This window comes from Saccostrea echinata, unplaced genomic scaffold (assembly GCF_033153115.1).
Source record: "Saccostrea echinata isolate AGI-Se365-2 ecotype Australia unplaced genomic scaffold, CSIRO_AGI_Sech_v1 ptg000022l, whole genome shotgun sequence".
Lineage (NCBI taxonomy): Eukaryota > Metazoa > Mollusca > Bivalvia > Ostreida > Ostreidae > Saccostrea > Saccostrea echinata.
In genome coordinates, this window is record NW_026889771.1 from 19,007,501 (window position 1) to 19,022,830 (window position 15,330).

The 15,330-nt window shown below is 32.7% G+C and overlaps 1 protein-coding gene across 1 annotated transcript in view; it reads left to right on the top strand.

Annotated features, from left to right (window-relative positions):
* Positions 1-3,141: 3,141 nt before the first annotated feature.
* LOC133191008 (protein bicaudal C homolog 1-like) overlaps positions 3,142-15,330 on the top strand; it is a 524,664-nt gene continuing 512,475 nt past the window's right edge. Inside the window, exon 1 of the mRNA XM_061326674.1 lies at positions 3,142-3,346. Coding sequence (XP_061182658.1) covers positions 3,142-3,346 — 205 coding nt within the window. The remainder of the gene's footprint in view (positions 3,347-15,330) is intronic.

A 15,330-nucleotide genomic window follows, 5' to 3' on the forward strand; every position in this document is an offset into this window, starting at 1 on the left:
ATCTTTGTTACTAGGTTGTTTCTTTTCCACTTTATTACGAAGATAAAGTAGCCCGGAACTAAAATTATGGTCATAATTAACGTTCCGGGTTAGAATTGCTGAGAGTATTTTCAAATATCTTTGTTACTAAGTTGTTTCTTTTCCACTTTATTACGAAGATAAAGTAGCCCGGAACTAAAATTATGGTCTTAATTAACGTTCCGGTTAGAATTGCTGAGAGTATTTTCAAATATCTCTGTTACTGGGTTGTTTCTTCCCCACTTTATTACGAAGGTTAAGTAGCCCGGAACCAATTTATGGTCATAATTAACTTTCTGGGTTGGAAGTGCTGAGAGTATTTTCAAATATCTTTGCTACTAGGTTGTTTCTTTTCCATTTTATTACGAAGATGAAGTAGCCCGGAACTAAAATTATGGTCATAATTAACGTTCCGGGTAAGAATTGCTGAGAGTATTTTCAAATATTTCTGTTACAAGGTTGTTTATTTTTCACTTTATTACAAAGAAAAAGTAGCCCGGAACTTCAATTATGGTCATGATTAACGTTCCGGGTTAGAATTGCTGAGAGTATTTTCAAATATCTTTGTTACTAGGTCGTTCCTTTTCCACTTTATTACGAAGATAAAGTAGCCCGGAACTAAAATTATGGTCATAATTAACGTTCTGGGTTACAATTGCTGTGTGTTTTCAAACATCTTTTGTTACTAGGTTGTTTCTTTTCCACTTTATTACGAAGATGAAGTAGCCCGGAACCACAAATAATTTTCCGGGTTACAATTTCTGATATTATACTTTCATGTAAACTAGTTAAAACTGATTCTTCGAGAAACATTATTTTGTTAAAAAAACACGATTACCCGCTGAATGATGAAGCCACGCATTCCAGCGTAGCAACATGCAACACTGTTATGTGTACATGTATTTGTATAAAAATTCAGTATAATATAATAAATATTGCATGTAGTTGCGTTTAACATTTAAAATTTTCACCTTTCGAAAACCATTGTCAACCTCGGCTGCGCCTCGATTGACAATGGTTTTCTTGGGGTGCATTCAACTATATGCAATATTTATATAAGAGTAATTTCAAAGTTATTTGTTACCTGTTCATTTTCTCCCACTTTATAACAAAGATAAAATAACCCGGGACCAAGTTAACGGTTATAATAGACGTTCCAGGTTACAATAGCCAGAGTATATGTAATTTTAATTTCACAGGTGTTTTTCTAGTGACAAGACTTTCTCTAGGATACCAACAATTTTGACCTTGACCTTGGAGTTTGAACTATTAAAAAAAAAACCCTTTAATTTAACCTTGGCCATAACCTTTGACATTTGATGCTAAGGCTTTTATATTTCACATGTATATTTCATGTGACGGGTCCTTTCCCTGGGTATCATTGATTTTGACCCTTTGAGTTTGACCCACTTTTTAAAAACTATAACCTTGGCCATATATAACTTTTGAACGGTTGGTTCTTGGGCTTTCATATTTCACAGGTATTTTCATTGATACAGGTCCTTTTTTGGAAAACAACATTTCTGATCTCTTGACCTTGAGCTTAGAGTTTAACTTGCACTTTAGAAACTTTACCCTTCACAAAAGACTGCCGTGCGGGAGCATCAGTGTTTCACAAACGCATTTGGTTTTTTATTACGACTCACTTTACCTAATGTGTTTACGTTAAAGCGTTTGAACTTTTTTTTAACTATTAATCTAAAACAATTCCAGTATTTAATGTGAGTATGTAACCCTGTCTTTGACACATAATCTTTCAATTTTAGCCTTAAAAATATATTATTATCAATTGCTTTAGACATATATCTTATCGCATTTCAACAATAACAAACAATGCAAAATAATACACAATGGCATTGTATGGTAGTTTTTATAGATGACTCAGCCGTAATATATAATTATATCATGGAGAATTACCATATCATATAAGAAAAAAACCGGACCACCCCTGGAATTTGTAGAGTTATTTAATGTATATACTAAACCAACTAAATGCCTTGGTGACCTTGGAACCCCCCTCCTAAAAAACGTGGATCCGTGTTAAGTTGATATGAAAAGTCATAGATATGAAGCATAAGATGTCAACCCCTCCCTTCCCCCCACCGAAATAGGTTTTTTACGTTTAGGGAAGGAGTTTACGTTTTTTTGTTTGTTTGTTTGTTTGTTTTTTTTTGTCAAAAAATTGCTGGGTTGGATTTTTTTTTTACTGGGGTGGACCCCTCCTGTAAAAAAAATCCTGGATCCGCGCCTGGTTTTATGAAAATTCACATAAATATCAATATAAAAATGAAAATTTATTCAAATATGTGTGGCAGTTGGCAGTAAGCAGTGAGCAGTTGGCAGTAAGCAGTGAGCAGCTGGCAGTTAGCAGTTGGCTGTCGTATATGGAATTCCATACCAGTTTCCAAACATCGTTTGCGATATAAATTTATCAATTAATCCATTGATATTCACAATAATTTATAATTGTTAATAATATTTTTAAATCATTTATTCTTGAAAAAATATTGTATTTCGAAGAGAAGATAATTAATGAGCATTTAGAAATGATTGTTTAATGATTAATTCTATATAATTTCAAATATTTTTAAATGTTTTTTCTCATAAATAATAATAATTGTATAATGAATGAAACATTTATAACATATCTGTACTTTATAAGACACCCCCCCCCCAAAAAAACAACAACAACAACAACAAAAACCAATCGGGCGTGGTATACGGCATACTATGAAACCCGTCAATGGCGGCTGACTTCCTCCAATATTTAGGCCTACGATAAAATGGGCTCTAAAACCTTAGGGGTAAGGATTGACCTCAAAAAGCTTATGTTTGTGAGGTATTAGTATCCGTATCAATTGATATACACAGTCATTGCAGTATTTCATCAGTCATTTCGGCAGAAACCCGACATTTCGGCGTTTCGATGCACCGCGTTAGGCCTGTTGATAGTTTATAACGGAGTCTTGTAAAATATTGCGGAGTCCTCTTTATTTGGTAATATTTAAAATGCTAAAAATTCACCTTAACAATATTTTATTGAAGCTTAAATGTTTGCAAATAATTTATTAAATATATCTTTTTTATATATTAACCTCTCATTGCGGATTCGGTATGTTATAAATGGAATACCCAAAATACCCACTTCCATTTTTCAATGAAAGAAAAAATGACATGGCGGAAAAACAATCATTGCAGCGACACACAGGCCTAATGTTGGGATCCCGGGAACAAAACGTACAACAACCAGGCAGGGACGACTTGGAACCTGGCTATGTGGAGGAAAGATTCCGTGTAGATCGCAAAAAACTCGAGCAGATGCTCCAAGGTAGTTTCTGTTTGTGCTTACAAGTAGCCTAAACTTGCGATACAGAGACAATTCATAATCATGATAATGGTTATTTCTTTTAATGACTATTATTATTATTACTATTAAAGATTGCACTTATTCATTTCATTAAAAGTAATCTTAAACTCAAATGTAAGTTGAATCCATCATTTATAACATGACGGGGGTTATCGTTGTATTGGTGTATGTACTGCACTAATTGGTGCATTGCCAGCTTACCGAATAGTAAGTTTGTATAAGTTAGAGAACATTCTTTTTATCATATTTGACAATATTTCATCAGTATTGAGTAAGTGGTTTGTGAAGGTTAGACAGATATGGCTACCCATGATCTGATGTTTCGAAAATGTTCCAGCAGTTTGTTTAGTCACAACTGACACCAAACAAAAGACTTTGTCACTGATGTCAAAATGATGGTAATCTGTCTAAATTGTGTATGTATTTGCACTTACCTCAGATTTTTTGGGAGTAAAATTTTGGTCCAAAACTCAGCTACAGTCACTGGACATGGGTATTCATCACTAGTGATGGGACATCGGTTAATTTTCATAATCGATCATCGTTTGGAATCTGTTACTGCTTCCGATGCGATTTTACCAATTATAATCAGATGTCATAGTTTTGTATATAAAAAGTAGACTATTACAATTATTTAATATTATTTCTTTAACATGAATGTATAAAATGTATAATATATTGTTTTCTTTGTTGTTTTGCTTCTTTCACACTTTCTATATATGCACCTTTCGGTTCTTAATCACCTCTGCTTCATGCTAGTTGGCTAATATCAGACGCCATTTTCTTTCATTAAGAAGAAATAAATTTTAAACCAGAAATGGATAATTCCGGAATGTATTTTATTAGAAGTATGTTTCTGATGATCGATTATGAAAAATTACAATCGATCATCAGAATTGGTAGCATTTTTTCGTTGACAATCGATATTTTCTGATTATCGGTACAAAACTATTCATCGTTGACGTCAAAATACACAGATGGCCGTAAAAGTTGTCACAGCTATTTTTGATTGTGCTATTTTTAGAGAACACATTGGGTTCAGAAATTTGTACAGAATATATGTCACAAATTTCTGGTGACATCAGTATGTAAAATTCTGTCTATTTATCTCTAGAATTTGTTCAGTAAGACAGACAAAATAAATTTATCAAATATTTGTAGATTGTTTGGAATAGCAAGGACAACTTTGTATAGTATTATTAAAAAAAATTGAAGATTTTGGCAGTATAGAAAACAGGCATCGATCTAGAAGAAAACTTGAATTCAACATGTGCGACTAACTTTCAAGATCAGTGAAAAATAACAGAAAGGAAACTTTAGATGAATTACAAATACAAATAAGTATAGAAAGGATTATTCTTAATTTTCTTAATCTGGGAAAAGAAAATATTTAATATGGAATATAGAAGGGGATAAAAGGAAAAGCAGATGGTTGTCCATCAATTTCAGAGAAAAACATACCGTATATACTCGCCTATAAGTCGGTTTTTTAGGAGTTAAATTTTGGTCCAAAACTCTATGTCCGACTTATAGGCGAGTCATAAAAAGATTAGTATTTTCTGGATGGCGAAATGTAGTATTTTATAAATATTTCCCACGATTATCGTTGAGTCTGGATATATTATATCATTTATGCATTCTAAGATTATACATAAAGTACAAGTATTTACATATTTTAATAACTTTATTTTTATTTTAAGTGTGCATAATGTATTTTTCTTAATGATTTAAAATTACATATCGGTGTCATTTCTAAGAATATTGATCGAAAAACATCAGAGCATTAGTTTGAAATTGTCAACTGATTCTAGCAAAAAGTTGTACCGACTTATAAGCGGGTCAATGGCAAATCAATCTTAAATAACCTCAAAAAATACAACCGACTTATAGGCGAGTATATACGGTACATGAAATATGTGGAGATAACAAACAGTTAATTTGAGCTCAAAAGTCCATTAAACATTACAAAATAGAAGCAGAGCAAACACGGACCTCTAAGACATCAGAGGTGGGATCAGGTGCCATGGAGAAGTGAGCATCCCCTGCCAACCGGTCACACCCGCTGTGTGCTCCTTGTCATGATCGTGAAATAACAGAAAAATCTGTCGACAAATTAGTGTGTAAATAATGGCCTAACAATTAGTATGAAAAAAGTCGGTCAGCATTTGACTTAATGAAAGATTGTATTTGCTGACAAGGTCATTGTATCGACCATAGAACTTACAAAATGATGACTTTAAACAAGACTGCTGATATTCTTGTTTCATCAACTTGTTTGTCAATAATTTTCCTCATTTTAGAAATTGTTTATACATAGAGCATGCTCTTGCGTATCGAATCAACTGAGAGATATAAATCCCATATGCAGGTGATGAAGGTATATTGCTGCATAAGTAAGGAAAATCGAGGATTGAAAAGTTAAAGTCATCATGTTTATCATAAAGCTTTGTTGTTAGATTACCATTAACGTCTTTTTCTAATAAAATATCCAAATATGAAACAGATGTATCAGACTCTGTGGTATCTTTTATCTCAAGCTCACCAGGATATATCGTGTTGACATAAGAATGGAAATAACCATTGTTAATTGACAATAAGTCGTTGATATATCTAAATGTCGAGTTGAAGGCCACAGCAAGTGTTTTCTTCTTTTGACATAAAAGATTTTGAACAAACTCTGCTTCATATGAATACAAAAATAGGTCTGCTAATAATGGGGCGCAATTGCTACCCATGGGAATTCCAATGGATTGTTGGAAGACCTGGTCTCCAAAAACCACATAGATATTGTCAATCAGAAACTCAATCATCTTTTTAATGTCAACTTCAGAGTACTTGTGTGTACAATCAGATTGTTTTTCAACAAAATAATTTTGCAAATGACCAATGACAAGGTAAGTAAATTTACGAGTTCCATTTTTATTGAAAAAGCAGCTGTCAATTATATCAAAAAGCCTGGACTTTAATTTATTGTGGGTAATGGTTGTATATAAAGTTGAAAAGTCATAAGTTTTTATGTTGTTGATTTTAGTAAAATTTTGTGATTTCAAATGTTCCAAAAGTTCCTTGGAATTTTGTAGTATTCACATCTGATTGACACCACTTCTCGAATATATTGTTGCACAGTACTCCTGAAGTTTCTCCTTCACTACTGTTAATATCTTAGTGAGGAGTAAAGAAAGAGGCTTGGTAGAACAGTTGCTGGAACCCGCAATGTATCTTTGTTTGTAAGGAATCATATGAAGTTTCGGAATCCAATATAGATATGGTAATTCAAATTCATTTTTGTTGTTTGGAATATTAAATATATTCAAAACTGATATATGATTTTGAAGAATTTCCTCCTTAGAAAGTGAGCTATGGGTATAAGTTGGATTACCACTTGTAGAATTAAATCCCAGTTCCTCTATCATATCATGGAATAAGTCACAAAAGAATTGGACTGCGGATCATCATTAGAAAAACTAAGTATTCGGTGATGTATGCCAGCAGATTATTAAAAAAATAATCGTTTGTATGTTTTGTGGAAGACCGCCGAAGTTGACAACCCCCATCTCGTGTATGCGCCATCGAGGGCCAACTTTCTGTTTTGATCTTAGGCTGTATATGTGACAAAGATACAGGAATTTTGACAGTGTAAATTGAAATATTACCTCAGAAAAATGTATAGATATATCAAAAAATTATTTGTGGTCTGTTATCGCTCGATAATTTCTTGACTGAATTTACATCTTTCAGAATGAAGATGTCCCCGTACATCGATCCTCAATACTTTTTATGGAAGAAAATAAAATTATAACTGGATCTTGGGCAGTACAGTCTCTAGAAATAAATATTATAGAAAATATTTGGTTACAATTTAAAAGAAATCTACTTGTTAGCTCACCTGAGCCGAAGGCTCAAGTGAGCTTTTCTGATCGAAATTTGTCCATTGTCTTTTGTCATCATAAACTCTTCTCATTTTCATCTTCTTCTCAAGAACCACTGTGCCAATTTCAACCAAACTTGCCACAAAGAAACTTATATGGAAGCATCCTCAGGTAGTGAAGATTCAAGTTTGTTCAAATCATGACCCCCAGGGGTAGGGTGAGGCCACAGTGGGTGATCAAAGTTTTACGTAGGAATACCAAGGAAAAAATCTTTAAAAATCTTCTCAAGAACAGGAAAGCCATGAGCATCCTCAGGTAATGTGGATTCAAATTTGTTCAGATCATGACCCCGAGGAGAATAGAGGGGCCACAACAAGGGATCATAGTTATACAAAGGAATACAAAGGATATATGAATAAAAATGTTCTTCTTAAGAACAGCAAAGCCATTATTTGTCATTTTAATTCAAAAGCATCCGTATGAAGTATAGATTCAAGTTAGTTCAAATCAACCCCCTCTCCCCCCCCCCCCCCCCCCCCCAAACCACTTTTATATTTAAACTTTTCAAGACTGAACTGATTTCTACTTTTTCCTAGCCAGAATGCTCAGGTGAGTGATGTGGCCCCTGGGCCTCTTGTGATAGTGTTGTTACAATAGTTGCTGACTATCGAAAAATCATAGCCTAAAGCAGCACGTAGGTGTCAATCAATAGAAAATTTTAAAACTGATAGTTGCTATTTTTTTTTCAAAAAAATTTTTTTTTTATACAAACTGGTTTATCTTTTATCATTATCACTAACTTTTGAACAGCTGATCAAAGAAGTAACAGGGTTCTGGAAAAACATAAATATATATTATATTCATGATATTCAGCAGCTTTATTTCACAATTCCTTCTAAACTAAGAGGAGTAAAAAGAGTGAAAAGCTCTCTCACAAAATATTAAGGTATGACATACAGTATTAAGGGTCCTCCACACCCTGTGACTTCTATATCAAGAAAAAAACTTTTACTTCCGGTTTTGTATAGTTTGTGAACTGACGATTTGCCTGGTACAGCCTTTAAGAGAGTTTTATAAACGCTTTAGAGATGAACGTTTATCAAGGGAAAAGTATGCAGTAAACTGAGAGTAACATCCTAATTATAAACAATGAACACATGGCATGATCATGGTGTGACCGAAAGAAAAAAGGTGTTGATTATTTTTTTGAATTAAAAAAACAGCAGACCTTTGAGTTTTTTTAAGCAGAATAATTCATAAATAACAGGTATATCTATGAGAAAACGTTTTAGTTTATTTATACTTTCAGGCTAATCAATCCATTGCAATATCGTCAACAAAGTCTGTTGTGAAATATGTTACTTTTGCAGACTGAGGCAATCCTTAAAAAAAATGTTTGTTTGGAATTGCCACCTTGGAGTTTTCAGACCAATGGAGGGAGGGAGGGATTCTTTTTTTTTTTTTTTTTAACAAATTGAAGTTAAATTAAAAAAATGATAAAAAATTAAAACCTCAATGAACAGTGGTGATTTTGATTACTTATCCTCTTTCTTTTATATTACTAATATTATTTTTGTTTATTATTGAAATAAATATATACACAAGGGTACTCAAATATCAATCTAACTAAAATTAGATGTTAGATCTGCTCATTTATTTAAAGTCAAATTTCAGCGTCAAACTTCGAGTATTTAAAAAAATCTTTTTAAAAAGATAATTTTATCTGTCTATTTCGTAGGATTTCTCTTTGGAATTTCTAGTGATTTTTCAAGACAATCTATACAAACAGTAAGAACCACACAAAATTTCTTTAGAAGAGTTGGGCCGTTTTGTGGAAAAGAGGGAGGGGTGCTTGATGTGATCTTGCATGTTTGTCATGCTGAATCAATTTTAACATTACGTTTTAAAGACTTGTCAGACTGACGGACAGCATTTTTCCTTTATTATCAATATCAGGATAAAATATTTCTGATCCATGTAATTTAGATGATAACTGAACTGAACGATCATTTTTAGCTCACCTGAGCCACAATAGGGAATCCAAGTTTTACATTGAAATATGTAGTAAAAATCTTCTTCTCAAGAACCACTGGGCCAGAAAAGCTGAAACTTATGTGGAAGCATTCTGGGGTAGTGTAGATTCTAAACTGTTCAAATCATGACCCCTGGGGGTAGGGCAGAGCCACAACAGAGAATCCAAGTTTTACATTGAAATATGCAGAAAAAATCTTTTAAAATCTTCTCAAGAACCACTGGGCCACAAAGGCTGAAACTTATGTGGAAGCATCCTGGGGTAGTGTAGATTCTAACTGTTCAAATCATGACTCCTGGGGGAAGGCGGGGCCACAATAAGTTTTCCAACGGGGGGGGGGGGGGGGGGGGGGGAATCAGGTGAAAAACAGCAAGGCCAAAGCTTCTCAGGTGAGCGTTGTGGCCCATGGGCCTCTTGTTAATTTCAACATGACGGACTTGTCCAGTTCAATTTGCTGTCTCTGTCAACATTTCTTTCCAGGTATCATGTTTGCTAAAACTGTATATCATATCATTTATTTTTAATTCACCATTCATTTTTATGGAGACGCATAAATGCTTGGCTCTACAACGCTTGTATGTTTTCATATCCAGCCTGGTCTGACATTTTGGCGGCTTTCATTTTGTTGAGGATCTTCTAATGGCTCTATCATAAATACTACGAAGAAAGAGTTTTATTGACCAGTGTTGTTAAATTAATGTGGAGCTCAAACTGGATTTTAAAAAGCTTTTTGATAAACAAACTAACTCGTAGTAAGCAATGTAAGACGATAAAACGGTAAAAAAAATATTTTCAATATTTTGCCAATAAAATTTTTTCATTGGGGGGTATTTCACTGAGGCGGGTGGCAATTCCAAACAAACAGTAATTTTATTTTGGCCTGTTGTAATTAAATTTATTAATGTTCCTTCTATACTATCAGGAGTCTTCCCTTTTTTCTCAACCATGTATTTTAGAGAAAAATGAGTTACATTGATTTTTTTATAACTTTTATTAATTTCTTTAAAAAATAAGTTGACTGATAAAATTAAGTTTTTGTGGTTGTTTTGTCAGCTTTATAATATATGCCAGGAAAAAACAAAATTTGATGTGCTACTTATTAAAACTTGATGAAAAAAAATATCTTAAAACTAATGAAATTAAATTTTGGAAAAATGAATATAAATTATACTTCAATTCCTAGCCAGTTTTTAAAGGTTGATATGCTTGTCAAAAGTAAATGCTCATGTATATAAGAACATAAGCTGGGTGTGTGTGGAGGACCCTTAAATTCACGAGGACGTTTTTGATGCCGCCATTTTGACGTCAGTGACGAATACTTATGTCCAATGACTGTATGCCCAACATGTTAGTATAAGAAATGTCAGGATTTTTCTTGACGACAAAAATTAATTTTCTTTACAACTCTGACGAAAAATCGTTTCAGGATTACTGTGGTACTACTCTTTTGCAGGGAAAAATAATATATTTTGGTGAAATATGACAAAAAAGCAAATTTTTTATATAATCAATTAATTATCAATTAATTATCTATCAGCAAAAACTGCCAATCATTATAAATTTGCCATGTAAAAGAATAGTACCGCGGTATCTTGAAAGTGCTATTTGTTATTGACAAAAGCTGGAACATACTGTAAAATCATTAATCTTTAGGAGAGATGGGGTGTGTGTGTAATTTTTCGTTGTTTTTGTGGTATGAAGAGGCCCAGAATTCATGTCCCACATGAAATATTATATGATACATGTAACACCATGCTGCAGTATGATGTTTCTGCTTTAACCATAAATTCAAATTTCCTTGAATCAGATATATTTCCTCAAACCACCAAAATTTGACCCCACGAAAATAAGTGACTTCCATAAATCTGGAAATTTTTGCTGAAGATAAATTTTTAGCAAATTTGCACATGCATTGCATTTGCAAAAATATTTTTCTTAAAAATAAATCAACAACAAAAAATGTTTTTATCTAAAGATTACTTAAAGATTACATCATTATATATATTTTATGTACATGTGTGATTTATGAAAATGTTATGAAAACTTTCAACACGTTGGATGATTTATCTTTTCTAATATTTTTATCTGATTATTGAACGTTGGTGTAGTTTAATATTGTATATTTATTCGTAATTTATTGTATGTACATGCGTAACTTACAAACGTTTAAGAAAATTTTAAGAGCTTTTTATATTTTAGTTCAAATGACGATTCGCAAAAATTTTAAACGTAAAAATTAATCAACAGACTTTTGACCCAGATTAAAAAATAAATCGACGTAAAAATTTCCAGATTTACGGTATATGGTAGGAACACTAATATACTCCTATGGATTTGTTAATTATTTCAGTATACTTCAAATTCTATAAATATGCTGACCTTGGATTAAGATAGTCAGATTCTCAGGTTCCCAAAAATCAGGGAGTTAATAGCCATTCTCTGTAAGCATTTAAACTCTTATATAGGGAGTGTGGCACGCTAGGTCTTAGATTTTTATGAAACTTGGCACACATTCCTATAATGATGTATGAAACTAAAATTCATAATAAAATGGTTGCTATGGTCAATGGTTACCATGGCAACCAACATACATTTTTCATGGCCTAAAAAATGCTAAATTTTGATGAAAAATGACCATTTTTGACTAATTAAAAGTCTTTAATACAACAAGATATTTACATGACTTTATCTTTTTGTCAAAATACATCATTTTTGTAGTTCTTTAGATAATTTCTAGTATTTGAGTAACTTAACCTCATAGAAAAAATATCCCCCCTTTTTAAGTATGATTTTTCTAAGGAAAAATTGTAGATTTTAGGCTCTTTTGAAAAGCCTGGTATAAATTTTTGCGGACATATTGGAAAAAATAAATACATTGGTTTGAAAGTCCAAAAATAGTTGTAATATAAATTGTAAAGAACCACTTGGTATTCATATCTTGTTTTCGTGTTACCATGGTTACAAACTAATGCTTTTTTTAAGAATTCCAGACAAGGGCAATAGGTATCTACTATCAGTTTCCAAATAAATACCTGAGTATTTTAAAATGGATTAAAACCAAATTTGTACATGTAGTACACAATAGCAATAACAAAGAAAAAAAATCAATTTTCATAGCAAAAGGTTAAAGGTCAAGGTCAAAATGGCTCGATTTAGATGGAAAAGTAAGGAAATTTTTTCAATATTTTTTCAATGCCATAACTAATACTTGTGATTTAAACAACATAATTATGAATAAACAAAATTACAGTTCTGTTGGACAATACATGTAACGAGCATCACATGAATTGGTAAATACGGACAGAAGGTCAAAGTTCAAGGACACAATGGTATATAAAATTTGCCTTTTTGTCCCCTGCTTTCACTTAAAGTGGGGGATATTTATTTAGGTCTGTCTAACGTCCATCCGTCTGTCTTTCTGCAACACTTTCATTTCTGCACGATGTCTCGTGAAGCCTTTGAGCCTTTGCAATGAAAGTTTATATAACAACTCCCTGTGGCCTAAGGAAGACCCCCATTGATTTTAAGGTCAAAGGTAAAGGTCATGAATTCATAAATTCTGTCTGCTTTAACACTTTATTTCCGCGCAATATCTCAAAAACTTCGAGCTTTTGCAATGAAATTTTACACTGAAACTCCCTATGGCCTAAAGAAGACCACTATTGATTTTGAGGTCAAAAGGTCAAAGGTCAAGGTCAAAAATTTATACATTCTGTTTGTGTGTAAAATTTTCATTTCCGTGCGATATCTCAAGAAGCTTTTAAGCTTTTGCAATGAAATTTTATATCATAACTCCCTTTGGTCCCACCCGCAACTCTTAAAGCATCCCGTCCCCCCAACCCCACCATCCTCCGACCCCACCCCTCAAGATCCGTACATGCTCTTTTATCCTTAAGCAGGGGACACGGCTTCCCTGAATTAGCTTGTTAGTATAGCATTTAAACTCGGATATTGTGAATGTCGTATCCTGTTTTATATACAATGCATTTTACTGAAATTGGTTTTTCGTTCTCACCTTTAGCTTGATGCATAATGTTAAAATGCTATGAGAATGGTTTCATTTATTGAAAAAAAGTAGCCAACTCAAAATATTGAAAGCCTATACACGTACCATATTGAGTGTCTTGTACGTAGAGCATTGTGCTACGTGCATGTAAAAAATACACTCTTTTGTTGTTTTGGTAGACTAAGTCCTTGTTCTAAAATGTACAGTTTTAGACCCTATTCAACACTCCACACTTTTCCAGTGACAGTCAAAATGTGTTTTCCTGTGACTTTTTTTCAGAGAAGTTCACAGAAAAAGCCTAAATCCATTTTACTTTGCAATACAGTAAAAATCTATCATGTATTATTCTTAAAAACTTGAAAATTAAGAGACATTGATGATAAATATTTTAACCCAAATATGCCTGAATTTACGTAATAGATTTGCTACTTCCAAAATGTAATCAATAATAATCTTTTGTAAAAATCTGATGGACCTGCTCAGATAATCTGATTTTGTGTTTTCTCGAATTTATGTCGGTTGCTAAGTTTGAGTTGGTTGGTAAGCGTGATAGAATCGTACACCTTATGGTTTGTATTGTAAACATAATTTCTAAACTTGAGTCCTTGAAAATATTGAAAATAATCTGTCCCTGCCTTCTTCCTATGATTTTCATTTTTTAAAATGAACATGATAAAGTAACCAAAGACCAGGACTTACTCCATCCCTTCCAGGAACAATGTAAAAGCACTTACCCCAAATAAATGGGTAAGAGGCATTTGTAAGAAAAACACGGATCCCTTGTGAAACATTAAGAAGCGTTATATATAAATATGAAAGAAAGCGGTTCATTCATAAGTGATTAACCCCAACCCGCCCTCATTTCCGAGTATAGATTTTTTGTGTTTAATTTTATGATTTTTTTTTCTTTTGGTACAAAGGGGTGGGGTGGGGCAGGGGGGCTTGTCAGAAATTTATTTATGTTTTCATTATCAATAAAAAAAAAAAAAAACAGCTACACAGATTTACCATTAATTTTACTGCTACAAGGTTCAATCTACATTTTTCTTAGTCTAGAGAAATGATAAACTTGATAAAAATGATAACTTTAAAATATGATTCAGACAATTTGTATTTCTATGCAACCCCCCCCCCCAAAAAAAAAAAAAAAAAAAATTTAAAAGTATAATTTTCACTGGTCGAAAGGAATCAATTACAAAACAAAACATTTTCATTACTGACCGTAACAATTTCTTTTTTTTTTTTTTTGGATAAAGACCATTCACTTAAAGAAAATACTTGGATCAGGAACATGATCAATTTCTTTATAAAATATTTTCAAAGTCATTGAATAAAAAGTTCAAATCTGAAATATACACAGATAAATTTTCTCTCTTTTTTTCTGAATCAGATACAGATAAAGGCAAACGGTAATATTAAAAAGATTGAGTTTTCTGTTACATCCCTCACTAATACAGGGTTTTTAGGTGTGGATTGTTTTCTACTTGTAGCCTTTACATAGAGATAAAATATACTTTTACGTTCTTTAATTTCAGAATGAGGGTGTGAAGAGTATCAGTTTATATTTTAAATGTAGCAAATTCTATCAAGTGAAAACACTCATCATATAAAAGTTGTAAATTATGAATGACATAAATTCTGTTTAAAACTGCATAATATGACTGCGTTGACTAATGGGTTAAGGGACGACCATTTGATTCAGAAGGGGGGGGGGCAAATTTTTTCCAAGTCAGATTATTTATTTTCATGGAATTGAAGGACACATTATTTATTTCCAATATGATCCAGGACAGATTATAAAAGTCTGAAAATAAAATAAACAATCCATCCCGCCCCAAGGGAAAACGCCCAAACTTTATTTCGGGGGGGGGGGGGGGGGGGGGGGGGGTTAGGCAGTTGTTTTGGTAATAATTTTTTTAACCCATAGTATAATAATTATACTTATTAAAAAAATATTACCGAAACAAGTGCCTTTGGGTTGGAGGTTGTAGCACTTATTAAAAGATGGATTATTTATTTTTCTGCCAGTTGAGGACAG